Genomic DNA, 27117 nt, shown 5'->3' with positions numbered 1-27117 from the left:
AGGGTATACAGGCTGAAAATCAGCCAGATAATTTTGCCAATGATGCACCACTGGATATGCCAGCAAATGGGGCTGTAGAACAGCCAGATATGGTGGTACAGCCACCCGTCATGCATGACGAACAGGCTAGACAGCAGCCTAATCCGGAACATTTTGTTAGGAGGAGCACCCGTGTACAACGGCCTCCTGACAGGTTTGTTCCAGGAGCCAATAATGTGGCTGATTTTATCATGCTGACAGATTGTGGTGAGCCTTCCAGCTTCAAGGAAGCTATGGGAAGAACAGAGAAAAGGAAGTGGGAGAAAGCCATGCAATCTGAAATGGACTCCCTACTTCAAAATGATACATGGGACTTGGTGCAGCTACCTGCAGGCAGAAAGGTTTTGCCATGCAAGTGGGTTTACAAAGTCAAAGTGGATTCAAATGCTTTACCGAGGTATAAAGCTAGATTGGTTGCCAAGGGATTTAAGAAGGAGAAGGGCATTGACTTTGATGAGATTTTTTCCCCTGTAGTCAAGATGACTACTTTGAGAGCAGTGTTAGCTCTTGTTGCTCATGAGGACATGGATTTATGTCAGATGGATGTGAAGACTGCTTTTCTTCACGGAGATCTCCATGATGAGATCTATATGAGTCAGCCAGAGGGATATGCTGTGTTAAAGGGAAAGAGCAGCTTGTGTGTAAGCTCAAGAGGAGCTTGTATGGACTCAAGCAGGCACCAAGAGAATGGTACAAGAAGTTTGATGCCTTCATGCAGTCCCAAGGGTATCATAGGTGTGAGACCGATCATTGCTTGTACACCAAACGGGCAAAGGATGGCAGTTTGATGCTACTCATTCTATATGTGGATGACATGCTAATTGCCAGTAAATCTCAGCATGAGATTAGTGCTTTGAAGAAACAACTGCATAAGTCTTTTGACATGAAAGACTTGGGTGATGCAAACCATATTCTTGGCATGCGGATTACTCCTGACAGGTCCAAGGGACTTTTGTTTCTGTCACAGAAGGAGTACATTGACAAAGTACTGCAGAGGTTTAAAATGGAGGGGGGGAAGTCTATTAGTATCCCGTTGCCTCCACATTTAAAACTCAGCAGTAAGGACAGCCCCAGATCAGACGATGATAAGGCTGAAATGGCCAAGGTTCCGTATGCATCTGTAGTTGGTTCTTTGATGTATGCCGTGGTTGCCACTCGTCCGGATATTGCTTTTGCGGTGGGAGTCATCAGCAGGTATATGGCAAATCTAGGCAAGCGGCACTGGGAAGCAGTGAAAGGTGTCTTGAGGTATCTCAAGGGTACCAAAGACTTGTGCATATGCTATGGTAGGCAGGATGCATTGGTGCATGGTTTTACAGATTCAGACTATGTAGGGAATGCAGATAACCGGAAGTCTACTACCGGTTATATTTTCACATTTGCAGGAGGTGCTATATCATGGGTGTCTCGGTTGCAGAAATGCGTTGCACTGTCAACCACTGAAGCTGAATATGTTGCAGCCACTGAGGCTTGCAAGGAAGCAATATGGCTTACTTGGCTGGTGGGAGATTTGGGCATTACAGGAGATATGTGAGTTTTGCATTGTGATAGTCAGAGTGCTATCATGTTGGCAAAGAATCCGGTCTTTCATCAAAAGACCAAGCACATAGATGTGAAATACCATTTCATCAGGGAGGTGCTGGAAGACAAGCGACTTGAGCTTGTCAAAGTGCATACTGATGATAATCCTGCAGATTTGCTCACTAAGAGCTTGCCTACAGAGCGGTTTGCACATTGCCGCCACATCATGGGATTAGGATGAGACCATTCTTATTTTATGGTCTTGTATACAGTAACTGTATATTGCTGTAATTTTTATTCTTTTCTCCCCTTTAGGCACATTGGCCTTTAGGTGGGAGGTTGTTGGGGTAAAGGCACATTGCCACCCCTTTATTAAAGATATGACACCTATGACTGTCTTAAGACAGTCATAGGGTGAAAAACCTAATCCTAATAAAACCTATGAGTTTGTGGTGTGGCTCATCACTTCACACCCGCATCTGTTGTGTCATCTCTCTCTCTCACTCTCTCCCCGTTGTACTTCTCCCTCTTTCCTTCCCTCTCAAGCATATGACACGTCACTGCCACGTGTCAGGTGACCAGGTCAAGGCCACGTCAGCCACCTGCATGCGCTGCCATGTCACCACCGCATGTGTGGATGCCACGTCAGCACCTGCCACGTGTCACAAATATGCACCGCCACGTCATCTACTGAGTCAACATCCACGTATCTGCCACGTGTACTCTTGGTAGCTCCTTGGCCACGTCAGCTCTTGCGCCACGCCATCAAAAGCCAAAGGTTGAAGCTTTGGGCAATAGGCGTTGCGCGTCGCGCCTCCGGACAGGACAAAAGCATTTTGTTCGTTGTTGCGTAGGAGATCCCAGGCCTACCAATTAATTCCGTCAGATATGCCCTGCTTCACGAAAGATTTGCAGAGGTAATTTCCATGATGGCGCCAAGCATATGTAATTCGTATGATAACAGGTGCATTGCCTCACGGACTACCCTACGTGTAGTTCACCATACAAACACCCGTGGAGACTCCTTGTTTTGAGTGACTCCTCTAGTAGGGATTATCATTCGAATACTCATCGGTAGAGATTCAGCCCACGAACAAAAGCGTTGATGCCTTCAATCTTTGTCATCGCCTGGGGCTAGGTCTGCAAGTAGGCGAATCATCCAAGAAGGAGAAGTGCCGCCTGTGCTACATGCTACGCTCGCACCCACTCTTGTAATTCAGGCCTTAGTTTTACCGACGTGCGGTTCTTACAGCCTTCAAGCTTTAGATCGTCACCCCCTTCAAAAAGAAGGCGAGCCAAGCTCTGATACCAATGAAATACTAACTCTCTTGTGGAACCTCACGCTCATAATTTACTATAGAAACACTCTCATAAGAGCTCTCTCTCTCTCTCTCTCTCTCTCTCTCTCTCTCTCTCTCTACCTACACAGCTAGGGCCTAGGATAACATGTCGGGCTGGACCCCCACGAAGGTATTTTATTTCTTGAAGAGAGAATCTGTTACAAGAGTTCAGCGTAGAGCTGCCTGATACAAAATCAAACTTACAAGAGCTTCAAGCTCCTTTCAAATTGGCAACATGCCACTTGTCTAAAATCTAGACTGAGTCCTATTACATGCCACTAAGGGCAACTCTGGAGTCTTCGAAGCACTTGGTCACGCGAACCGCCTCCTAGATGCTTGTTAGGCTCCCGTAGCGCTTAGTACTTGCAACAATTAATTAAAGCGCACCACCATGGCACCCATTAATTGTTAGCGTTTTGCATGCAAATAACACACTGTGGACTAATTCTAGTCATGGTGGGCGTCCCCATTGAACACATGTACACACATAACAAATATAAAAAAATATATTTATTCTCTGGTTGACCGAAGTCAACGCTCTTGATCATAATTAAGGAGCTTTGACCAAGGGTCGAGCTGCCTTATTTATAGCCAAGTCTCTCCAACCGAAGTTGGCACAACTTGGTTAACCCTCTTGGCGCATGCCAAGTCTCGTTGACCGAAGTCAACACTCTTTGACCGTAGTCAGCTCTGTAGTTCTCTGGTTAACCGTAGTTAACCCTCTTGGTAATAAACCAAGTCTCCCCGACCGAAGTCAGGTTTACTTGACCAGAGTCAAGTATCTTTGACCGTAGTCAATTCTTTGACCATAATTAACACATATAAAACTCTTTAATTATGATCAAATAAATGGTCAACTGTACTTTGACTTAGGATATTTACATTGTGGTGACACCTGTACCATCCCTCTCGGGGTTCCAGGGATACTTCTCATTCCAAGCATGGATTCCTACTCAACAACGAGGCTGTACTCAAGATGTGCCATATCCCTAGCAATCACTGCCTGCATGTGACCCATCTCTTAAAGAAACCAAAGCATTTCTTGAGTGTTTCATGAAGACCTTGAAGGGTTTTGTGAGGCAAAATGCAAGGCCGGAAGGCTCTTCTGAAACTGACCTCCATCAAGCATAGCTAAAGAGCATCCATTTCAGGTCCAAAACACTTGCAATTTCTACGGCTGGGCTGGTCAATGCAGTTCGTGGGGCAATCCTCGTGTAGGCCGCGCAGAATTCTTTGTACGAATGCTGTCTCTTGAATTGACAGAGCGAATTCGCGGCAGCAAACATCCCCAATGGGCTTCCGATCCCCCTTTGACGGGATCCATAGTTGAGACCAGTACTTTAGGCCTTTCTTGCATATGGCACGTACTTTCTGCATGTTTTGTCTTGCAATAGCATGATTTCCATTTTTATTGCATTGCTCCACCAAATTGATTCACTCAGGCTGGCATCTCCCTTCAGCCCGTCAAACCCTTCCACGTCATCTTGGCAATGCAGGTCTTCCAAGCATATATCAACCCTTGCATCATATCAAAGCAGTGGAAAATCTGAGAACAGCTTCTCATACCATAGCAGGCCTTTCCAAGTCCCCACCTTCTTACCTTTCCCCTGCTCAATAAACCACAGTGCTAACACCACCCAAGGGGCACTGCTATGCAGCAAGCGGGGCAGCCATTTCCCCACCAAAGAGAGGTTTTTGGTGGAAATGTCCAGTAGCCCTACACCTCCCAGCTGCTTCGGGTTCTTTAAAGTGTCCCATGCAATGTAGTGCATTCGCCTTTTACCGTCATCTTCAGCCTAGAGACACACAGACTCCCTTAGCTGGCCGGACTGCCCTCTTAGCCATTCACCTCCTTAATAAGTCAACTCGAGCAACTCAATTTGCAAATTACACAAAGGATGAAATCACTTGCTCCACGGGTAATTCACAACCTAGAAGGCCTCCCAGCCCAAAACATAACCTTTACGATCCTCTGCTCTGCACCATCATGGAAGAAGAGTTCCAATTCAATGCACTCGTCCTCTGTTAAGCTGTCCAAGCTTCCACAACAATTCAAGGCATCCCCATCCTTTCCCATGCTGCCTCAACAACAATTCAAAGGCATTCAAGACTTACACACAGCCTGAAGCTGTTCCCAGCAGTCAGACTTGACCATACAGCTCTCCAAAGCAATAGACTCAGCTCATACACGAGCTTATGCAGAAGTATACCCCCGGAGAGCTTTCTATCCACGTTGCTCGTACAACCTTGGCTCTTGTGCCTGTGCGCACAGCCCAAGACAACCTCCACAAGCCCGTACAAAGCAACTAGAAGACAGGCCTAACCCTCCATTCATAGCTGACCGTACACACGTGTAACTATGTGTACAAAGCAGTCAAAAAACAGCCTGCACGCACTCAGCCCATAATGTAGTAGCCTGGAATCTGTAAATGTTGCACTTGGCTTTGGGACCCTTGCAGTCCACGCTGCAACAATGGAATCTTTCCGTACAGTTCCAGCCCGGTACAAGTGCCTTCCATGTCTATGTACAGACTGTCCATACAAGAGCAGCCGTCCATGTCAGCCCATACAAGCAGCCCATCACCATGAAACTGTATAGCAGTGTACCACGGATGGTTCAGGTCCTTCCCTGTTTTTCTTTGCCCGTGAATTATCTCATGCAAGAGTCCCCATCTCCCATCAGCGCCAACTCCCTCTTTACAAGCCCCGGTCACCATTTTTCTTCACGAGGCCTTATAAGGCCTTCCTTTCCAAAGAGGGTCTTGCATGGGCTTGCTACTTGGCAGCCCACGCTTTAGTTTGCCCCTAGGGGCCTTAATTTGCCTCTAAGCCCTAGTTGGTCAACACCAATGACCAACTTAGAGCTCATTTGAAGCACACGTCAGATACGGTCTGTGCACATGACATACTCCCCTTCCTCTAAGAACTCACTTGTGAGTTCATAAGAAAGTCTGGAAACTCTCTTTGAAGGTTAGTCAATGTATTTCATGTGGAATATTCCTTAACACTATCCTTCCACTTAATCTTGTATTCCGTGATTGTCTTATTTTTGACTTGACGTTCACGAAATCCAAGAATAGTTTCCGGCTCATGCGGTATAAAGGTTAAATCTGCAACCTCTATAAGTTCTTGAGGAATAGCCAATTGATCCTTAGCACCTAGTACTTCTTTTAGTCTTCTAACATAGAAAACTGGATGAAGTCTTACGTTTGTAACTTGTCCAATTCTTTTTATAATCTTGAGTGGACTACAGTATTTGGGGGATAATTTCCTAACCTTAGGCTCTTGGGTTCCTTTGGAATGGGTAAATATACCATTGTTCCAACAGAGAATTCCCTAGGTGAATGATGTCTATTAGCGGACACTTCTAATAGACTCCTTGGCAAATTGCAACATCTCTTGCATGTCTTGCAAGAATGTCCAACCATTACTCCTGATTTAGGTTGAAAGCCGCACATAAGCATAAAAGGACTAAATCTTGTACTTGAATGCTTTGCGCTATTTTTAGAAATTCAATCATGGATAATATTCTTCCCATGAAGACTGCTTCTTGGAAACATACGCACAAAGATGTCCTCTAGAAGCTGGTTTACTGCTTCTGTTTGGCCATCAAATTGGTATCTAACTTGTCAAAGATAAGCGTCCAGAATTCGCTTGTAAGCTTAAAATTCCTATGCAACCCATATAGATGAAATAATTGGTTAACGAACTATTGAGCCAATTGACTTGCTATAACGATTGATCTAGTAGGTAAAAATCTAGGCATCTTTGTCAGTCGATCCAATATAATAATTCATATGGAATTGTGATCCTTATGCGTTCATGGCAAGCCCGTGATTTTCCATGGAAATACTTTCCCTTTTATTAGCAGGGACTTTCAATAGCTATAATAAACCCGCGCTTTGAAGGGGTTCAGCCTTGATCACTTGACAAGTTCGGTAACCTACTACATAGTTTTGAACAAATTCTCTCATCTTAGGCCAATAGAAAGTATGTTTCATGAGAGATAGTGTCCAATGTACTTCAGGATGTTCTGCACTAGGTGCATCATGACACTCGTGGAGAATCTTGGATTGAAGGTCCAACATATCTGGTACACAAATTTTGTCATTTCGGAACAGCAACCCATTCTGAATCATTCATTGACCTCCTGCCAAATGTACAGTAGGTGGCATAATCCCTGAATCTTGGCCAATCATTGAGCTCCCATCCTGGACATTCTGCCAATATTGATTGAAATGACTATTAGTCGCGCAAAGCCCTCTTAGAGACTGGAATACGTTAGAGGATATCTTAGTAAATGACATAGCATTTACAAACTTGATCCGACATAAGGCATCAGTGACACGTCCCAGCTCTCCTGAAACCTCTGATCTGCAAACAAATACACACAACGTGAGAAACTGAGCAGGTTGCTCACCACCCAACCATGACATCTACGGGATGTGATCCCGAATCAGGAGATGTCCCCTCCGAGCCACGAGCTGAGCTACTGGCACGAACTCCCAATCAGATCCAAACCAGCCTGGTGTCCCATACCACCAGGTGGCGCTGTGAAGCCTGGGATCTGCCACTGGGTCTTGGGCTACGCTAAGATGCAGGCGCGCGTCCGCGACTCAATCCAGGATCAGACCTAGCACCTGGGAACGAAACTTGCTCCCATCGGCTCTCTGAGAACTGAACCCCTAGGCCCCTTTTATAGACTCGGGCCCCAAGCGTCAAAAATAGTGAAGACCTATAAATAGTTCGTACCCTTGCCACTCAACCCGAGAATCAAGCCTGCCTAGCTCTAAGCCTTCTCAGGCTACCTGAGCTAGTCCTGTATATCTAGTACACGTCAGATACCAATCCGTGCACATGACATACTCCCCCTCCTCTAAGAACTCACTCCTGAGTTTGCTAAAAAACCCGGGAATGTTCTTTGGAGGTTTTGTAGTGTCTCCCATGTTGCATCCTCCTCAACACGATCCTTCCACTTGATCTTGTATTCCGTGATAGATCGATTGCGAATCTGTTTGTCACGAAATGCAAGAATACACTCAGGTTCGTGTGGAATAAAAGTCAAAACTGTAACTTCTATAATCTCATGAGGAGAAACAAGTTGATCATCTGCACCCAATACTTCTTTCAGTCTACTGACATGAAAGACTAGATGTACTTTAACATCAGGAGGCAATTCTAGTCGATATGCAACTGGTCCAATTCTTTTAATGACCTTGAATGGGCCACAGTATCTGGGGGATAATTTCGGAACCAAACCAATACTTAGGCTCTTGGATTCTTTAGGAATTCGCAAATATACCATCGTTCCTTCAGAGAACTCTCTGGGTGAACGATGTCTATTAGCATAAAATCTGTCCCGATCTTGGGCACTTCTAATAGACTCCTTGGCAAATTGCAACATTTCCTGCATGTCTTGCAAGAAGTTCTTAGCAGCATCATTTTAATCCAACCATAACTGGTGACTTAGGTTGAAACCCGTACATAAGCATAAAAGGACTGTAACCAGGACTAGAATGCTTTGCACTGTTGTAAGCAAATTCTATCATAGGTAGATAATCTTCCCATGAAGACTGTCTCTTAGATACATATGCCCGAAGCATGTCTTCAACCAACTGGTTGACCTTCTCTGTACTGCCATCGGATTGTGCATGATCCGAGGAACTCATACTTAGAGTAGTTTCTAACTTCTCAAAAACAAGTGTCCAAAAGTTACTTGTAAACTTTGAGTCCCTGTCACTGACTATGTCAGATGGCAAACCATATAGCTTAAACAAGTGGTCCACAAACTCGTGAGCCAACTGAACAGCTGATATAGTTGTTCTAGTAGGTAAGAATCTAGCCATTTTTGTCAAACGGTCTACTCTGACCCAAATGGAGTCATGACCCTTGCGCGTTCGAGGCAAACCAGTAATAAAATCCATGGAAATACTTTCCCATTTATTACCTGGAATCTGTAATGGCTGTAATAACCCCGCGCTTCTAAGGCGTTCTGCCTTAGTAACCTGACAAACCCGGCAACCTACTACATAGTTCTCAAGAAATGCACGCATCTTAGGCCAATAAAAGGTATGCTTCACAAGAGACAGAGTCCTATGTATACCCGGATGTCCAGCACTAGAAGCATCATGACACTCCCAGAGAATCTTGGATTTAAGGCCCGAAACATCTGGTACACAAATCTTTTCATTCCGGAACAGCAAGCCGTTCCTAATCATCCACTGACCTCCCGCCGCCTGTACCATAGGTGGCACAATCCCTGAGTCCTGGTCAACCATGGAGCTCCCATCCTGGACACTCTGCCAATAAGAACTGAAATGACTATCAGTTGCGTATAGCCCTCTCAAGGATTGAAATAGGTCTGAGGATATTTCCGTAAATGACAGAGCATTTACAAACTTAACTCGACTTAAGGCATCTGCCACACTATTCAACGAACCCTTACGATAACGTATTTCAAAATCAAAATCTTGCATTACTTCTGCCCATCTAGCTTTCCGTCCCCTCAATTCAGATCCATCACACACATACTTAATTGACTGATGATCAGTCAATACAAGGAACTTTGAGTCATACAAGTAGTGTCTCCAAACCTTAAGGGCATACACTACAGCATAAAGTTCCTTTTCTAGTGTGGGCCAACGATATTGGGTGTCGTCTAGCTCCTTGCTCTCGAAAGCTACAGGTTTGCCCTCTTAGAATAGAGCTGCCCCAATCGCATAATCACTTGCATCGGCCTCTAAAACATAAGGCCGGGTAGGATCGGGTAATGCAAGAACGGGTGCTTCCTTGATAGAAAACTTCAAGGTTTCAAAAGCCTTGTTCATTGCATCATTCCAAGAGATCGGCTGGGTAGACCTGCGTCCACGACCTTTCAATATGTTTGTCAGGGGTGCCGTGATATGTGAATAATCACGCATAGACTTCCGTAGAAATACCGTAAATTCTAGGAAAGAACGAAGTTGCTTCAGAGTCTGAGGGATAGGCCATTCTAAAACCTTCTGAATACGATCCAGATCAATGCTAATACCTTCAGAAGAAATCTTGTGTCCTAAGTAAATGATCTCCTTCATAAAGAAGTCACATTTACTCATCTTGGCATAGAGCTTATGCTGTCTTAGAATAACTAAGACAATCCGGAGGTGTCCTATGTGATCCTCAAGCGTTCGACTATATACCAAGATGTCATCTAAGAACACTACAACAAATTTGCCCAGAAAATCCCGGAACAAATCGTTCATCATCTGCTGAAAAGTAGCAGGAGCATTGGTCAAACCAAAAGGTAATACAAGAAACTCGTAATGACCATACCTAGTTCGGAATGCGGTTCTATCTATGTGTTTAGCATAGATACGGATTTGGTGATAACCCGTACGTAAATCAACTTAGTGAAATACTTCGCTCCGGCCAAACGGTCTATCAAATCATCGGAACGAGGTAGAGGGTATCGATTCTTAATTGTCACTTTATTTAATCGTTTATAATCTATACACATTCTCCAGGTAGAATCTTTCTTCTTTCTTAGGAGGACAGGTGCACCCCAAGGTGATTTACTTGGGCGTATATAGCCCATATTCAGGTAATCCTGTAGCTGGGTAGCTAACTCATCCTCCTCTACCTGGCTCATCCTATAAGGTGGTACACTAATAGGTTGAGCCCGTGGGACTAAGTCTATGCGATGATCTACTACCCGTTCTGGAGGTAAACCTTCCGGCAGTTGAGCTGGGAATACGTCCTTAAAATTATGTAACAACATTCTCAATTCACGGTGTTCAAACACACTTAATTCATTCTTGTTAATTACAGAAACAACAAATGAAGAAAGTGGAATCAAAACACACTGATAGACATCATAATGAGAATTGTTTAATTTATTCCGAAGCTGCATCGCAGATACAATAGGCCCCTGAGAAGAGGGAATTTTATCACACTGAATACAAAATTGGGTGTCCTTATCTACAAAAGAAAGCGTATGCTCCGTCCATCCGATCTGAATATTGTGGGTTTTAAACCACTCTATCCCGATCAACAAGTCTACATGCTCCAGATGCATAACATAACATGTAAGAGCTCATGTGCACGGATTGGTATCTGACGTGTACTAGGTACATAGGACTAGCTCAGGTAGCCTGAGGAGGCTTAGAGCTAGGCAGGCTTGATTCTCGGGTTGAGTGGCAAGGGTACGAAATATTTATAGGTCTTCGCTATTTTTGGCGCTTGGGGCCCGAGTCTATAAAAGGGGCCCAGGGGTTCAGTTCTCAGAGAGCCGATGGGAGCAAGTTTCGTTCCCAGGTGCTAGGTCTGATCCTGGATTGAGTCGCGGACGCGCGCCTGCATCTTAGCGTAGCCCAAGGCCCAGTGGCAGATCCCAGGCTTCACAGCGCCACCTGGTGGTATGGGACACCAGGTTGGTTTGGATCTGATTGGGAGTTTGTGCCAGTAGCTTAGCTCGTGGCTCGGAGGGGACATCTCTTGATTCGGGATCACATCCCGTAGATGTCATGGTTGGGTGGTGAGCAGCCTGCTCAGTTTCTCACGTTGTGTGTGTTTGTTTGCAGATCAGAGGTTTCAGGAGAGCTGGGACGTGTTAGTTGGTATCAGAGCCAGCTCCTGAGGGAGGAACTTCTGATGCAAGAACTTTCCTCCAGGTATGCCCTAAATTTCGAAATCTGTTGCTGCGTTTTTTGCTGGGTACCTGGGATAGGAGGGGTGGACAGATATCAGGGAAAAGGAAGAAGAAAAGGAGGGAGAGATTTCAAGATCCCTGAAAGGGCCTGTGAGAGAAGGTTGTAGGAAGTGGAGAGAGAGCAGAAGGGTAGGAGAGAGAGGCGAAAAGGCTGCAAGGGAGGTGTAGAGGTGACGCCTAGGGCAGTACGGTAACAGGCGCGGTGCAAGGAGAGGCTCAAAGGGCAGCGAACAAGCTGTGTACAGCCTGCGTAGAGGGCTGTGTGCAGCCTGTGCAGAGGGTGCTTTTTTCGAAAAAGCACCCCCTCTAAAGCTAGGGGAGCTTGGCCTTTTTTGGAAGCAGAGCTTCCAAATAAGGCTGCCCTGCTCCCACAGCCTAGCCTAGAGCCTGGAAACAGCTCCTCGCGCCAGCCGTACCTTGCCTGCGCCAGCTCTACTTTTGCACCGTACACCCTGCGTCAGCCGTACCTTGCCTGCGCCAGCTCTGCTTCTGCACCGTACTGCTCGCGTCAGCAGCCGTACACTGCTCACTTCCGTACGGTACTTGCAGCAGCGAACTCTGCGTCAGCACCCCCTGCTCCGAGACGGTACCCGCAGACTGTACGGACGCCGTACAGTCCACGTCAGATACCAATCCGTGCACATGACAATCAGCCACTCTATTCAAAGAACCCTTACAATAACATATTTCGAAATTAAAGTCTTGCATTAGCTCAGTCCATCTTGTTAGAAATTACCCAACAGAGGGTACGCACAGCGGAAGACTGATAGTAATGCCCAGGAGCTCACACAGTGTGGTGTGGAATGTGGAATCACAAACTTCTTAACTTATGTGCATAAAATAAATGTGTAGACTCATCAATAGACAATGAACCAGCCAGATAGAGAAACCACCAAAATAATATATTTCTGTTCAAAGCTATGGACACAATACAAAAGAGATAGATCCAGAGTCCCACCAATGGTGTGGTCCTCTGATCTTACCACAAGGTCCTCCTATCTACCAGTTATCTCTAGACTCGAGCCCGCGTGCTCCACCTCGAGCGTTTGTAGACTTTCCGTCCAAAACGATCCTCTCCACCTTGCTGTCTGGAAACCAGCCTAGGTGGGCTGCCACTCAAGCTCAGTCTGCAGCTCCTTCAGGGTCACCTTCACCTCCTGTGTATAGGCCCAAGGCTTGCCTTCTTGCTGCTCCTGTCTGGGCTGCTCCAGAAAATGATGATCACAACACCTTGCTGCCCTAGAAGACAGCCAAGGTCCAGCCTCTAGGGAACTCAGTCTGCAGCACAACTTCAACTCTCCTTCACCCCTAGTGTGAGGCCCAAGGGAGTGTCTCCTGGCTGCTCCTGTCTGCTCCTGCTCTGGCTGAATGTTGGATATGAAATGAGGCCTGAGGCCTCTCCTTTTATAGGCCCTCAAGGGCCCCTTGAAGTAACCGACCAGCCAGCCCTAAATGGGCCGACTGGCTGGTCTGTAGCAGCCCTAACCAACCGACCAGTTGGTTGGCTGGTTGGCTGCCTATCCAGCCCTATTTAGGGCCCTTTGCTGGCCCTTTGTTCCATGCAGGGCCCAGCCCCTTTGCTGCTGCTGTCCTGCCATCAACAGGCCCTTGTGCAGGCCCCAAACCTGCCCCACACGTGTGCGCCTTTGATGGTGAAGTACCCCGCCCTGTGCCGCCTTCATACGGCCACTCCTTGCCTCTGTCTGGAGCTAATCGCCACTGATCTGCTCCTGGACCTGCTTCTGCCAGTTGCCTTATCCATGGTGCTGATCCATACTCCCAGATGGATCCAGGTACTTCCCTAGATGTGCTGCCCACATGACATCCATGATGCTGTCCATGTGGCAGCCCCTTTCTCTCTTTTCTTGTGAGGTATCGCCCATGTGGCAGCCCAGCCCCCTCTCCATTTTATTTCCTCTAGGCATGCTGCCCACATGGCATCCAAATAGATGCCCATGTGGCAACTCTTGCCCTAGGTCTCCCTCCCCCACGCTCTCCTCATATGGGGGCTTACAGATGGGGAGGTGACCATTACCTTTGTGCAAAAGAGAAAGAGTATGATCCTTCCATCTTATCTAAATGTCGTGGGTTTTAAACCACTCTATTCCTAGTAACAAGTCTACATGGTCTAGGTGCATAAAATAGCATGTCAAAATGTTTGTATAGCCTTGAATCTCGGGGATAAGATCTTCAACCTTGCGATCCCAAAACTGCTTCTTGGCAAGGAGTTGCACCTCATAGGTGTGATTGTTGGGCATTGTGGGCAATTCCAGCTTCTCCACAAGTTTGTAGTTATTAAAATTGTGAGAGCTGCCCGAGTCAAAGAGAATGTGAACTTGTTTGTCCCTCACTTTTCCATAGGCGCGAGAAAGGTCATGGGGTCCAAACAAAGAGTTATTAAAATTGCAATTATAGGAAAGAGGGTAAGAAGTAACTTTCACAGAAATCTCTGACATTATAGCTTGGGTGACCCCTTTAGCTTTGGTTCTTGGTTTCGAAGTCAGCTTTGTCTTGCTGCTGGTATGAGGTTCTTGCGCTTTGTAGTGTCTGACTTAGTGTGCCCAATCATAAGGGACGTAAGAAGCAGGCTTTATCATTATTAGTAAGAGTCGGCTTTCTTGGAGGAGTTATCTAAGGACTTCCCCTCCCTATTACCAGAGGATGTTGGAAAGAACTTACGCTTGTTTTTCCCGCTTGTATCTGTTGTGGAGGTTCCCTTTATAGTGGCCATTGTATCATCATAAATGCGCACATAATTCATGGCCTCCTGCAAAGTAGTACATTTGTTGTTCTTCATCTGTAGGTTTACTCTCTTGCATCCTTCTCTCGTTACACGTTTGGAACAAATTTATGAAGGTAGTCCGTTGGGTAGTGTTGGACTCAGTGGCGAATAGATTAGCGGACATGGGGTGGGCCTTCCAAGTTTGAAGATCGACCCTCTTGATCAGTTCGTCTTTGCACATATATATTCGATTAGAGGACCAATCATGGACCGGTCCTACCATGCGCGTGAAGGGTTTTCCTAGTATAAAGTCATAACCATTTGGTTGGTCATGGAAATCCATAACAACGAACCATACATGGTAGGTGAGTCCTAAGGTCTTGATCTCAATGTCCCTTAGCACTCCCACCGCTGTCGCTCCTTTAGCCAACTTGACTACCAGATTGTTACTCTCCATCTCGGGCTGTCCCCACATGGTCCAACATTGCTTGCTAGTCCTATGCGTCTAAAGCATCTAAAGCACACATTAGATACGGTCCATGCACATGGCACTCACAGATCTATCTCAGGATTGACCCAGTCCATAGTTGAGGCCGTACTTGTCTGGAATATACTCCAGATATTGCCACGTGTCCACAGGGCTGATCCTGGCAGGGTTTCATGCTGTGTTGCCGCTCCAACTGTGATATGTACCAATCATCTTCAAGCAGCCAGGTACATGATGCTGCCACATGGCAGCCTATGTGTTGCCCATGTTCATGCTTTTCTCTATGAGTATGCCGCCCACATGGAAGCCTGTGCCCATGTGGCACCCACATCATTCCCAAGTCCACGTCTCCCATGCTCTCCTCAAACGGGGGCTTACAAATATGGAGGTGACTTTTCCAACACCGCCTCTCACCCACATCCTGCTAGCTCGTCGATGATCAGCTCCCATGTTGCGAAGCCCTCTAGAACAATGCGGTGTCGATGTCGATTCCGAGTCTTTCAACCAGTAGCTCGTGCTCCTCCACGTTCGGTCCCATGTAAGCAAACCATCTTGGTACACATGTCCATTCTTGGTGCACGACCTCCTTTAGCTACCTCCTTTCGTCACGTTACAGCTCGAACAATCCAGTTGCCAATTTCCTACAGTTGTAACTCTCATAATAAGTGAATAACTTGGGAGTCCTCTCGGCACCATGCTCCTAAGGTCTATTTCAAATAGTGGCAAGGTTCGCAACCAATCAACCATCTTGAGAAGTGAAATTCCAAGATTATCTCCAGATCACCTGGACCATAAGCTCCCAATGAGCTCTCAGCATACTCTTCTGGCTTTAGTACGCTTTCACTATGATCGCCTTCTTCCAGCAATTTGCTTTTGAGATCTGAAGCACCCACACTTTTCCTTTTGCCTTCCAATAAGGCATACACCTTCCAATCTCCCCTTACTTGAGGAACGTTGAGAGCAGATTCCTCCCACAATATGCTAGGGCTTAAATCAATTAAATAAAGTACGTACTAGAATGACACCCTGCTTGTGTGTTTGCTTTGAAAGGAAACCATGCATCTCTTGGAGGCACATCTAACCGCCTTGTGTATTCCCGTAATGCCCCCTTGGATCATAGCGTCGGAGCCTGAAACCCTAGCCTCTCCATGGAATCCTCCCTTATGTCAATATTATCAGCTAAGCACCTGGAAGAGTCCAAGCAATCAATGCTTTCCCTCACCTTCACAAAGGTTTTTGACCCCTCTTCTGTCCACATCTCTTTTTTAGATTTCCTAACTGTGACACATGCATATCTTACCTCAGTAGCACATGGAGATGTCACCAAGAATATTTTGCCACTGACCGCTGCAACAATAAGGGACCAAGCTCCTCATAGGTTAGAGGCCTATTCCTCTCTCCTAGTATCCATTAAGGCCAACTGGCGTGAGTCCACCTTGTGACCAAATGCCAGCTGATCTCTCATCACCTTCATCTTCGTGAGATGATCATGGACTGTATCTCCTTCATCCATGCTCATATTGAACAACTGATGATTGAGAGCTGAGATTCGGGATCTGTTGTCCATTTTGCACAAATTCTTTAGAGTGACCCATGCTTCGACCGGCGTGTTTGCCATCTAGATATGAGGAATCACCGCATCTACCGCCGTCCCTATGATTAGTGCAAAAGCTTGGGCATCTTGTCCTCCCATGCGTTGAGCTCATGTGGATCTACAGCGAAGATAACGCTGTCCGATGTCCATGGGCATCCTTGACGTCCGTAAGCATTGGATACACTCCTGTTGTGATCTTCCACAGCTTCCTGGTCACCAGATGGATCCGGGTCTTTACCTTCCAGATAGGCTGGTTTGTCCCGTCCAGCTTGCTAGTCTCTCCAAAATTTGGAATTGTTGTAGAGGACGTGGTCATTGTATTAACAGTGACCATAGGTGTGGGAGCACTTCCGACCCCACTAGGATTCTTTGAACCACCTACTCCACCTTCTTTGTAGACATAGCTTCTAGAAATCACAGAATCAACAAGAAACTTTCTGTAACAACCAAATGGACTTTGCACACATGTGCCTAAACCTGAGTCACCCTCCTTTTTGCAAGGGCACAATCGTGGATGTAGATTCCCTAGGACTTTGAATCAAGGTTGTGCTTTGGCAAGGTTGTTGCCTTCAAGCTCCACCACTTGTCTTTGATACCATGTTAAAAATTGATACGATGTTAAAAATAACCAGAACAGAGGGTAGACGCAGCGGAAGATGGATTTATGTAGCCCAGGAACTCACACAGTGGTGTTGCAGGTGGAATCCAAAACTTCTTTACTTAGCACAAACATGTGCAAGCAAGTAAATAATAATGCCCATGAGAGAAATGTAGAAACAACACTACATATATTTCTGTCCAAGAGACAAAAACAATTTCCAAGTCCCACCAAAACGTGGTCCTCGTCCTAACCAAAATGTGCTGTTCTTCTACCTCCGTGGCACTTCTAGATGTGTGCTTCCGTAGAGCTTGAGTTAGCTTTGTTACGGCCTGCAAACACACTTCCAAGCTGTCCCTCCTGGTCACAATCACATCATGTACCTGGCTGCTTGGAGATGCTGGTACACAGTCGGAGCAGCAATACAGCATGAAACCCTGCCAGGATCAGCCACGCGGACACGACAGCATCTGGAGGGTATTCTGGACAAGTACGGCCTTGAATATGACTGGGCAGACCCAGGGTAGATCTGCTAGCCTGGATAGAGCTCTGAAGCAGGTGGAGAAGAAACCAATAAAGGGTGACCAGGACAGGGCCATGATTGAAGGCGCCTCTGTATGTGTCTATATGGATGGCTGGAGCTGTTTGTAAGGGCTGTGGGAAGAGGTTCCAAGAGCTGAACAGGGTCGGAACAGCAGGGCAGAGCTGGCGGCTGTTTTGCAGAAGGTTTGAGGCCAAGTATGGGCTTGGAAATACCCCGATTGGGGGCAGAGGAAACCTGGGCCAGTGGCTGCATTCCACATGGCCATGCAGGCCCAGGTTGGGCTGGTCAAAGCAGCCAATCTCGGGTCGGCTAGAGCCAACCAGGTCGCCCCCATGCACCCGTGGGTCGGCTATTCTGGGGGGCTACCAGCCCCTATAAAAGGAGCCCATTGGGGGTTCACTTCTCATCCATTGGAGCAACATCTGAAGAGCCCCAAGTCCTAATAATCCTAGCAACAGTAACTTGGCCAACTTTTGGCCTTCATTACAACCATCCCCACTCAAAATAATTGTCCTCAAAATTGCAAGTGGTTGATTGGACATGAAGGTGCGAAGGGAGCCATTAGTTCTTTGCCTTACATGTTGTGGTACATCCTGGGCCATGCTGAGTTGCAGCCAAGACTTCCTCCTGATGTAAGAGGCGATTTTGTCTGACCATGTAAACCAGCAGCCAGGTACACTGGGTACAAATATATGCTAGTGGCAACTGACTATTGGCATTCCCACAAAAGTTTCAAAAGTCCGTCTCCGATTCTCCCAATTAGACTACAAAAACAATAGATGGAGGTGACAGACCTAGTTTTTTAATGCTAGTTTCTAAATGTACTTCATGACATTGTAACTGATTAATCATCATCTAGGCATGTTAAGTTCAGAATAATCATGTTTCTATTTCTATAGTAGAATAAATCTTTCAGATGTATCATATTCTCTCTACATTTGAGCATGGCATCTCGAGCTTTAATTTACTTGTTGCCATGTGGCAGCCGCCATCCAACAAATTGGAGACTTGAAGCAACCAGACCTTGTACATTTTTATGAAAATGTATCACTTGCAGATCACAGATGTGCACTCTCAACAAAGGTCAGTCGCTTCAATTCTGTGGAGTCTAATGTTGTCAACGTTGTTGCTGAAGCTTATGCTCTTGCACGGTCTTTTGCTTTGCATGTAGCATGTCTGTATTCTAGATGCTAGATGGCCCACCAAAAGATTGGATCTTTGGAGGTCTTGCGCTTATCCGCTGTGATATCATTCAAGTGGAGGCCTAAGAGCCCTCCAAACACATGCAATGCATGCACAAGCAGATGCACACGCACGATGAGTCACTGCAGTTGCCAATCATTTTTTTGAGATGGAGATATGCACACTGGTACTCTTGTAAGCCTGTGACTGTGTATAAGCAGAAAAGGGGTGACTGGTTAGGAATACAGTCGCCTCCTTATATGCCTCCTTATACTAACTTCAACTCCTATAAGGGAGCTATGCATGGAACTAGCTCCTATGCCCAACGTTGATGGTACTCCCTTGCAACAATGGCTAAGATTAACCCTATCCCAATTGATTTGATTCGCTGATACAGTAGTTGATCACACCCACTCCAATGGGTTCGATTGAGTCATCCTAATAGCACTTACAAATTCCCTTAGTGGATATTATATGCCTCCTTATACTAATTTGGTGAAATCTTATCTTATGTCTTCTAGGTCTCCTGGTATTTGGGAATACATTAATTTTCCTCTTGGTGGAGGTAGATGGAGACCCCACATATTCACTTCTGGAGGATGTAGCTTCAGGCATTTCTTTGCATTTTTGAACGGCACACTTTGTTTTGCAGGATCTTTTCAAACCTTTTGGTGTTCACCAGTCAATATTGCATTGCTTTTTTCTCTTTGGTGTGGCATTGTTGTTGTGAATCTGAAATTCCCCCTCCCCCCCCTCCCACACACACACACGTACATGCACGTGTGTACAGTGTGTGAGTGCTGCCACTCAACTCCAAAAACACAGGTGCACATTGCGTTTGAGGCTGAGATGAGGGGCTTGCTGCTCTTATTTGTTTCCATATCTACCCGTCAGAACACCCACCCAGAAAACGTCCCCCTTCTTTCTGCTTTCCTCCCTCCATTCCATTTTTTGCATATTCATGGACTATATTTTGTCTTGTTTGTTGAGGTAGCGGGTTTGTTCCATTTGTTTGACAGGGACAAAGGCCCTTAAAGAGATTGCAGCTCATAAAACCCTGCTGCCTGTAGAAAAGGACATTCTTGGAGGAGGTGACCTAGTCGAGCAGATAGCAGAGTATCAAGAGCCCTCACAGAGGGGAGATTCTGCTTTGCCACCTGGTAACTCAGCTTCAGGAAGGAAAAGGCCATGGCGTGATATTGATCTGAATCTTCCTGTGGAGGATTGTGTAAGGACTTCTACATCTGATCGGGGAGATGATGCTCATGATTATATACCCAGAAACTCATGATTCCATACCCAGCATAAGTTTTCCTTGTTTTGTGACTGGCACAATGTTCTTTTACCCATCAACAGGGAGACAACTTCGCACATGGCTGAGTCAAAATCAGAGGTGACAAACCATAACAATGAAGCTAAGGTTGGAAAAAAGGGAGCTGTAAAAACTCACCGAGAAGCAGATTATCAATCTAATGCGGTGATTATAACACACTGAATTTTCTTCCAAGGCTGACCGACATAAGATGTCATGCTGGTCTGAGGGAGTCTGGGTCCGTGAGATCTGTCCACAGGTATCCTCCATCTATTCGCTGTGCAGGTATATATGTAATTTTGGAGGCTTGTAATATTGTTGCTGAGAAGTCATAAGCTTCTCATGGGTAAAAGTAGGCTGTTCCATGATGTGTAAAGCAATTAGTTGTGGGCTGTTGCAGGCCCTAAGAAAGGGTTTTTGCTTTAAGAGCAAGTGAAGTGTTCTTTTTTCTGTTTCTTAAAAAAAAAAAGAGAGGTGCAAATACTTTGTGTTGTTGGACATTTGGCAAGCTTCAAGAAAAGATAATTCCAGCAATTGGGCAGCATTCTGCCCCAACACCCCCCACCCACCCAGCTGTTTCCCCACCCATCCCAAAGACTCGACCCTTTCACATATTGCATAAGTGAAGGGGCAAGATTAAAAAAAAAAAAATAGTTAAAATGCCAAATCAGCATCACCCTCATTCGTGCACCCTTCAGCAGTATACTCTCTCTCTCTCTCTCTCTCTGTCTCTTTCTCTCCCCCCCCCCCCCCCCCCTCCCCCTGCGTTTTCCGAATCCCTTTCCCTCTTCAGTATGCCAAGGCTTCTGAGACATTGTTGCTCCAGTTGTTATGTATTAAAAAGGAAAAAAGGCAATTGTTTAAAGAAATCATTGAGGAAAGTTTGGCCATGCATTTGTCTTGGATGGTCCTAAGGGGGAATATACAAAATGAGAAATTACAAATTGTTTTGGTGGAATGAAGCACTTCATACAAGAGTTCAATTTTCATAAGAAATGGCTGATGGTTCTAGTTTATCTATGGGACACAGCTTGAAAGCTATGCGAGTGGTGGAGCTGCAATAATTAAAGAGGGGTACTATTGTAAATGATGCATGAACTCGGTGATGTAGAATGCATTCAAGTCGAAGAGTCTTGAAAGGTGTCTTTTAGTAAAGAATGAGTTAGTGGATGAAGACAAAATAATGTAGCTTTGGTGCTACTTCATTGTCAATATTTATGGTTGTGTCATCTTGTTCGTGCGGTTGTCAATAATTCAAGCGACTACCACATTGAATGAAGCATCCTAAATGGCTTGCTTATCTTGTCGAAAATTTTGTGGCTAGTGCCCTTATACATTTGAATACAAATCCTTGCGATTGAAGTTATTTTGGGTTTGTAATGTTGATTAGATGGGCAACTTAAAAATTCTACGCTGCGGCAAGATCCTCATCAACTTGCTGCCAGAGAGTTTGAACATGATATACCTCAGTATGTGTTTCATGCGAAGGTAGCTGTGATTGTGCCACTAGTAGTTGTGGATTGTAAGTACTATCAATTTCTTGACTCCAATGCAATGGGTTTGGATGACTTCTTGAGTATGCTGCCAAGTCATGTTGCTTTGAACCACTAAGTTGCCCGATTAAACCATCCACGACTTGCCATAGAGTTGTGACCTCTTAGGGAAGCCTCTTGGCATGCTTCTTGGGTATGTTACTTCTCTTGGGTTTGCCATTTGATTGTATATAGCTCAGCCCTCAGGATGTGAAGACTATTTGTGACCATGGAAAGCTCTGCCATTGGCTCATCAACATTGGGCTGTACCTTTATTCTTGTTGAACTACCTTCATGCAGACATATCTTCTTGAACACTCCAACTTGATAACATCATTCGGTACAGCAAGCTGGCACAACAGACACATCAAAACAAGAAAATTTATTGAAGGCTTGCTTATTTTACTCTATAACACTAAACTTAGCCTAAATTGAAGGCATGCTTATTTTATTCTATAACACTCTGAACTCAGTCTAAGAATTAGAAACTTACGAAGATTTTGAATGGGCTATTACAAATGCAAGCACTGCCATGATAATGGGACAATGACTGTATGGCACCTTGAACATAGGGAATTGTTGAACTCGTTCAATGGTTTGAGAATAAAAGATTTCAACTTCAAATTAATTCTGTGAATCATAAAACCCCTAAACTTGACCATGAACTAGTCCTTCATGGAGACTTCAATGCCCATTGAGATCCCTAATACTCTGAAGATGGCAATATTGTGGCAGCCAAGCTGAGTAAGAATGGCATGTTCTCTCTAGAAAGGGCAGAGTATTATGTCTTGTTGTGACTACTGACTGAACCTGAAACATTGTACAAAGCACATATATTACTTTATTATGGTGATACAATGGACATTGAATAGGTTAGAGGGTGTACTTGATACAGGCATAAGAAAGTTGGGACCAGGTGAAACTATTGAAAGCTCAAGGATATTACGACCACAATGTAGATCCTTAAGTGTAATCCACATACCAGCCCCACTTCTCTTGCTTGCCTAAAATCTCATGTCAAATGCAGGGGAGAAAAGCAAGAAAAGATAAGATCAATTGCAATAAGGTGAAATGGAAAACAAAAATGCATAATCAAATTGTCCTATGGTAGTTATGCACATGCACGAGGACGTTGAGAGGAGTTGATGGTTGAGTCGCTCAAGCAAATCGAGTACATGGGTTAGTTTATCATGAGAAAGGAGTGCTAACCTTCATTATCTACAACAAATTTTAGAAAGGCAATCCCATTGCCCTAACCCACAAAGCTTCTCCATCTTAATTTCAAAGTAGCATATGACTAAAGTACCACATCAGGACTAGGTAGAACATGATAAACAAATCACATAAAAGGAAGATTGAGAACAAAGGCAAGGTGGCACCGACAATAGTGATAGAAGCAATGACAACTCCAAAAGAGATGGTCATTCAATTGCCCATGGTGAGAGAATACAAAAAAGAGGCCGACCAATGGCTTAATGTAGATAGAACTCCATAGCTTTTTAGATTTCCACTCCCCATCTCCCCCTTTGCCATCTCTCCCTCTCCCTTCCCCACCCTGTCTCTCCTATGCCTCTCCCCACCATCCCCCCCCTCCCCACCCATCTTTCACTCTCTCCACTCCCCACCCTTTTTACCCTTTCCCTTCGCTCCGCCTCCTCTCCCTACACTCCTTAGTCTCTCCCCGCGCTCCCCCTTGTTTGTTGCTCAGCACCTCCCGTGCCATCTCTCCCTCCCCCTCCACTCCCCCCACTCTACTTGGCTTGCTCAATCCCCCTCCCCTCCCTCCCCCTTTGCCCCCTTCTCTCATTCCCTCCCCCCTCTCTCCCTTCCCTTTTGTCACGGTGGTAGGATTGGGAAATTTAATGCACATTCCCTCCTCCCTTTGTCATGGTAGTACTGAGAGAAATTCATGGTGTGCCACCTACCCACATTGATACCCTCATTTATTAATGCGCTAACACTCACTAGCATTAATGTATTAATGTTATAATTTAATAATTGGTGTCTCTTATGTTTCACACATATTAATCGATGAGGGAGAACTAATATTAATTTGAATTTCGATTTTTCATTCAAAGGGGGAACATAATCACTTTTATATGAAAATTGTATTCCTTATTAAATTGCATGACGTAATTGTTGTGAAATTTTCCAATAATTGTAAATTCATGAGTGTAAGTGTTCCTTTCTTTTGCAAGCAATCAACATCAAATTCCATCAAGATAGGCATTCTTCAAATACCCATCTAGTATTTGGGATAGGATCTTGTGTTCAATGTTGACACTAGCATACTATTAGAAATGCAAAGTTTGAAGTTTGTAGTTTCCATTACCCATTTGCAAAAATTGGCTATTCTATTTGGATGATATTTTTAATAAAAGCATAAATGGTACTTTCAACCTACATAGCCTAGGTTTTGCATCTTCTTGGATTTCATAAACCATGTTCCCATGTGACAATTAGTTCCTACCTTTCCATTTGCCTTCAAGCTTTGATCGTTGGTCTTCACTTTTATTCACCCTTTGATTTCCGTTTGGACCCTTCAATCGAGTGTCGCCCATACCGAATGGGCAAACTTTAGAAGGACAAGGGCTGCATACAAAACTAGTGGAAGCCGATAAGCAACACGACGACTCTGACAGTGACACTATTATTGATATTAGTGTATGCAATCATGTACTTAGTGTTGCAAGTGTTAGAGGTAGTGAGGTGCGAGAGTAAGAACATCAAGAAACCTTTGGATCTTCACCACCTATAAACTTTGGCTATTTAACCTTGGCTTGGGTCATCATCATAGCTTTCTGGTTGACCTCTCTTACATGGAGACACTTGGTCTCTTCTTCTTCCTATCTCTGAGCTTGCTTCTTTGTGACCTACGGTCTGATGGCAATTGAAAATAAAGTAGGTCTATTAAAAGTATCACGCAAATACAATAGCCAATTTGTGTTATAGAAGATAAATGGCAAATATGATTGAATGAAGAAACAAATGCATTAAAAAAATTTAAAAAATATATGGGAATTATGTGACTTTCCACTAATGTTTGATGGGATTTTTGCCTCGTTCACTTGTTACTCGGTTGTATGATTAGTACATATTTTACGTGCTACATGCTACTAAGGTTGCAAACGGAAAGTGGGTAAACTAAGCATCAACCTCCTACAAGGGTGGTTGTAACATAGTCGCAACTACCTATGGATATGTTTACACAAAAGGAGCACTTAAGAAATATAGAGAAGCCATATGAAGGAATTGCCGAGTTATATTATGAACAAGGACTATGGGGCCATGCCCAAATGGCTGATTGTTGCATGAATAGAGCTCCCTTTGATTTAAAAAATATATGGGAATAAAGTGACTTTCCACCAATGTTTGATGGGATTTTTGCCTCGTTCACTTGTTACTGTGGAAGAGGAGAGCACACACAAAGGGATAGGAGACACCAAAAGTGGTGGAGCAAAAGCTACTCCAGCTTATTCCTCTATCATATATATATGAGTATACATGGGCACTATATAAGTGGGTGGGCACACTGCCCTTTACCCCAACAACCTCCCACTTAAAGGAAGTGTGCCTTTAAGGGAGTATAGTACACATATAATACAATCAGCCATAGGCTGAAAAACAAGATGACCACACCATCATCCTATGCCCATCGGCACTTTACAATGTGCAAAGTGCATAGAGGATAAGCTGCTAGCAGACATCAGGTTTGCAGGATAGAAAATGACAAGCTGTAGATGCCTGTCAACCAAGATCTCATGCCAGATCTCACTGGGAGAGTGAACTCTCACCACCACGTGCTCCTGTGCTAAGTCCATAGCACCTGAACTATCACTGTGTAAAGAAAATGTCTCTTTACCACCTGTGACCATAAGCACATGCCCTAGAATAGACCTCTGCTTGTCTACCCAACCTGCATCACCTGCATGCTGCTCTTGGAAGCATAAGGACCTGATGTCCACAACCGCTTCCCTACTGCCAAAATCTACCATAATCATGCTACCAATTCCCACTGCAACGGAAGCAAGAACTGGAAGTGTAGCCCCAATGGCAAACATGTGAGAACCAAGTCTCAACACAGTCATGGATGCATGAAGTACTATGGCTGCCATATCAACCATAACTTGCTGCTCAATTGATCTGTGATCGTCAAACCTACTGTGTTTCAAGTATGGAGCCAATACAGGCAATGGAGTACTCAGTAACTTCCCCCTCTCCATACTGAAACAACCAAGTATCTGAGAAACATCATCAAGACCATGCAGCTCCCACTGCAAAGCATCCCTGTCCATAAGGAACCATATGGCAAGTAACCTCAGAAGGATAGTGACCTCCGGAATGCTGAGACCATAACCTGTCTCACTGCGCATCACATCCTGAGCTCTCATAATGGTATCAAACCTATGAAGCCAAGCTCGAGGGGATTGCTTCTGGCCATGGAGGCACTTACGAAGTAAACATATCAATGATTCCTGCCCATGCGCAATATGACCCGAGTCAATAACTGCAGAAACCACATCTGTCCTGGCATAACCAGCCAATGGATCATACCGGGCATCATTAGCCAATGTATCCTCCTCACCATGCATAGCCTCATCCTCATTTGCAAGAGGCACTCCGCATCCTGGGAATAAACTGTAACTGTCCATAGAAGATGCATCAACAATCTCCATAGGAGTATAAACCTGTGGAATACTCGAGACATATGACCGTCTCTGACCAAAATAAGGAAGTAATCGTGGCTGTCCCAACTTTATAACCTGCTCACCGTGGGAAAAACCTCCCACTCCAAGGGATATGGGCTGCCTCTGCAAAGAATTCGGAGGTATCAGTGCACTTACACCCTCCTGGAACACCACTTTCCTGCTATCCACAGTCCTGGGCTGTCTAAACATGGCATCCTCTCTGAAATAGACATTATGGCTGCGTATCAACTCTCTAGTTGAAGAATCCCATAATCTGTAGTCTCTACTGGATTCATTGTATCCAAGGAAGATACACCTCCTCGATCGGGAACCATGAGCATAAGCCTCGCAGCCAAACACACGTAAATGCTCATAACATGGTGCCCTGCCTGTCAAGAAGTCAAATGGCACTCTACCATTCAGAGATCTCCTGGGTGACCTGTTAAGCAAGTATGCAGCTGTCTTACATGCCTCAGTCCAATAGCATTCGGTAAGACCTGCATACCGTAGCATGCTACCAATCCTGTTCAATAGAATCCGATTTATGCCTTCTGCCAAGGCATCATGAGCAGAAAGATGAGGAGTGGTCAACACCCTCCTAATACCAAGTGTATCACATAGATGCTGAAATCTAAAAGAGGTAAACTCTGCATCACCATCAGTCATCAAGTTCAATAGCTTCTTTCCTGACTGATTTTCAGCATTACCCAAGAAGCACTGAAATGTATCATATACATCATGCTTCTGCCGAATCGGATAGACCCATATGTACTTTGTAGCAGCATCAATAAATGTCACAAAGTAAGAGGCGCCACCCAGTGAAACGGTAGGCATAGGCCCACAAATTGCACTATGAACCAACTGTAATAGCT

At 45.0% G+C, this 27117-nt stretch overlaps 1 protein-coding gene across 6 annotated transcripts in view; it reads left to right on the top strand.

The window, feature by feature from the left end:
- Window positions 1-21097, top strand: part of LOC147885978 (putative E3 ubiquitin-protein ligase ARI2) — a 47504-nt gene extending 26407 nt beyond the window's left edge. The window contains exons 7-8 of one of the 6 annotated variants that reach the window (XM_087396352.1): window positions 19733-19941; window positions 20070-20686. In XM_087396352.1, coding sequence (XP_087252478.1) covers window positions 19733-19941; window positions 20070-20093 — 233 coding nt within the window. In that variant the 3' untranslated portion in view covers window positions 20094-20686. Of the gene's footprint in view, window positions 1-18516; window positions 18615-19732; window positions 20687-21055 lie in introns of those variants that run through there. The other 5 variants (XM_087396353.1, XR_015543420.1, XR_015543418.1 and 2 more) reach the window with 5 other exon arrangements.
- Window positions 21098-27117: the final 6020 nt, after the last annotated feature.

Source organism: Dipteris shenzhenensis, chromosome 25, assembly GCF_047967505.1.
Source record: "Dipteris shenzhenensis isolate YYH24624 ecotype China chromosome 25, Dip_SZ_1.0, whole genome shotgun sequence".
In the NCBI taxonomy this organism is placed as follows: Eukaryota; Viridiplantae; Streptophyta; class Polypodiopsida; order Gleicheniales; family Dipteridaceae; genus Dipteris; species Dipteris shenzhenensis.
The sequence above is the reverse complement of the archived record's forward strand: the minus strand, read 5'-3'. Positions and strand labels throughout refer to the sequence as shown.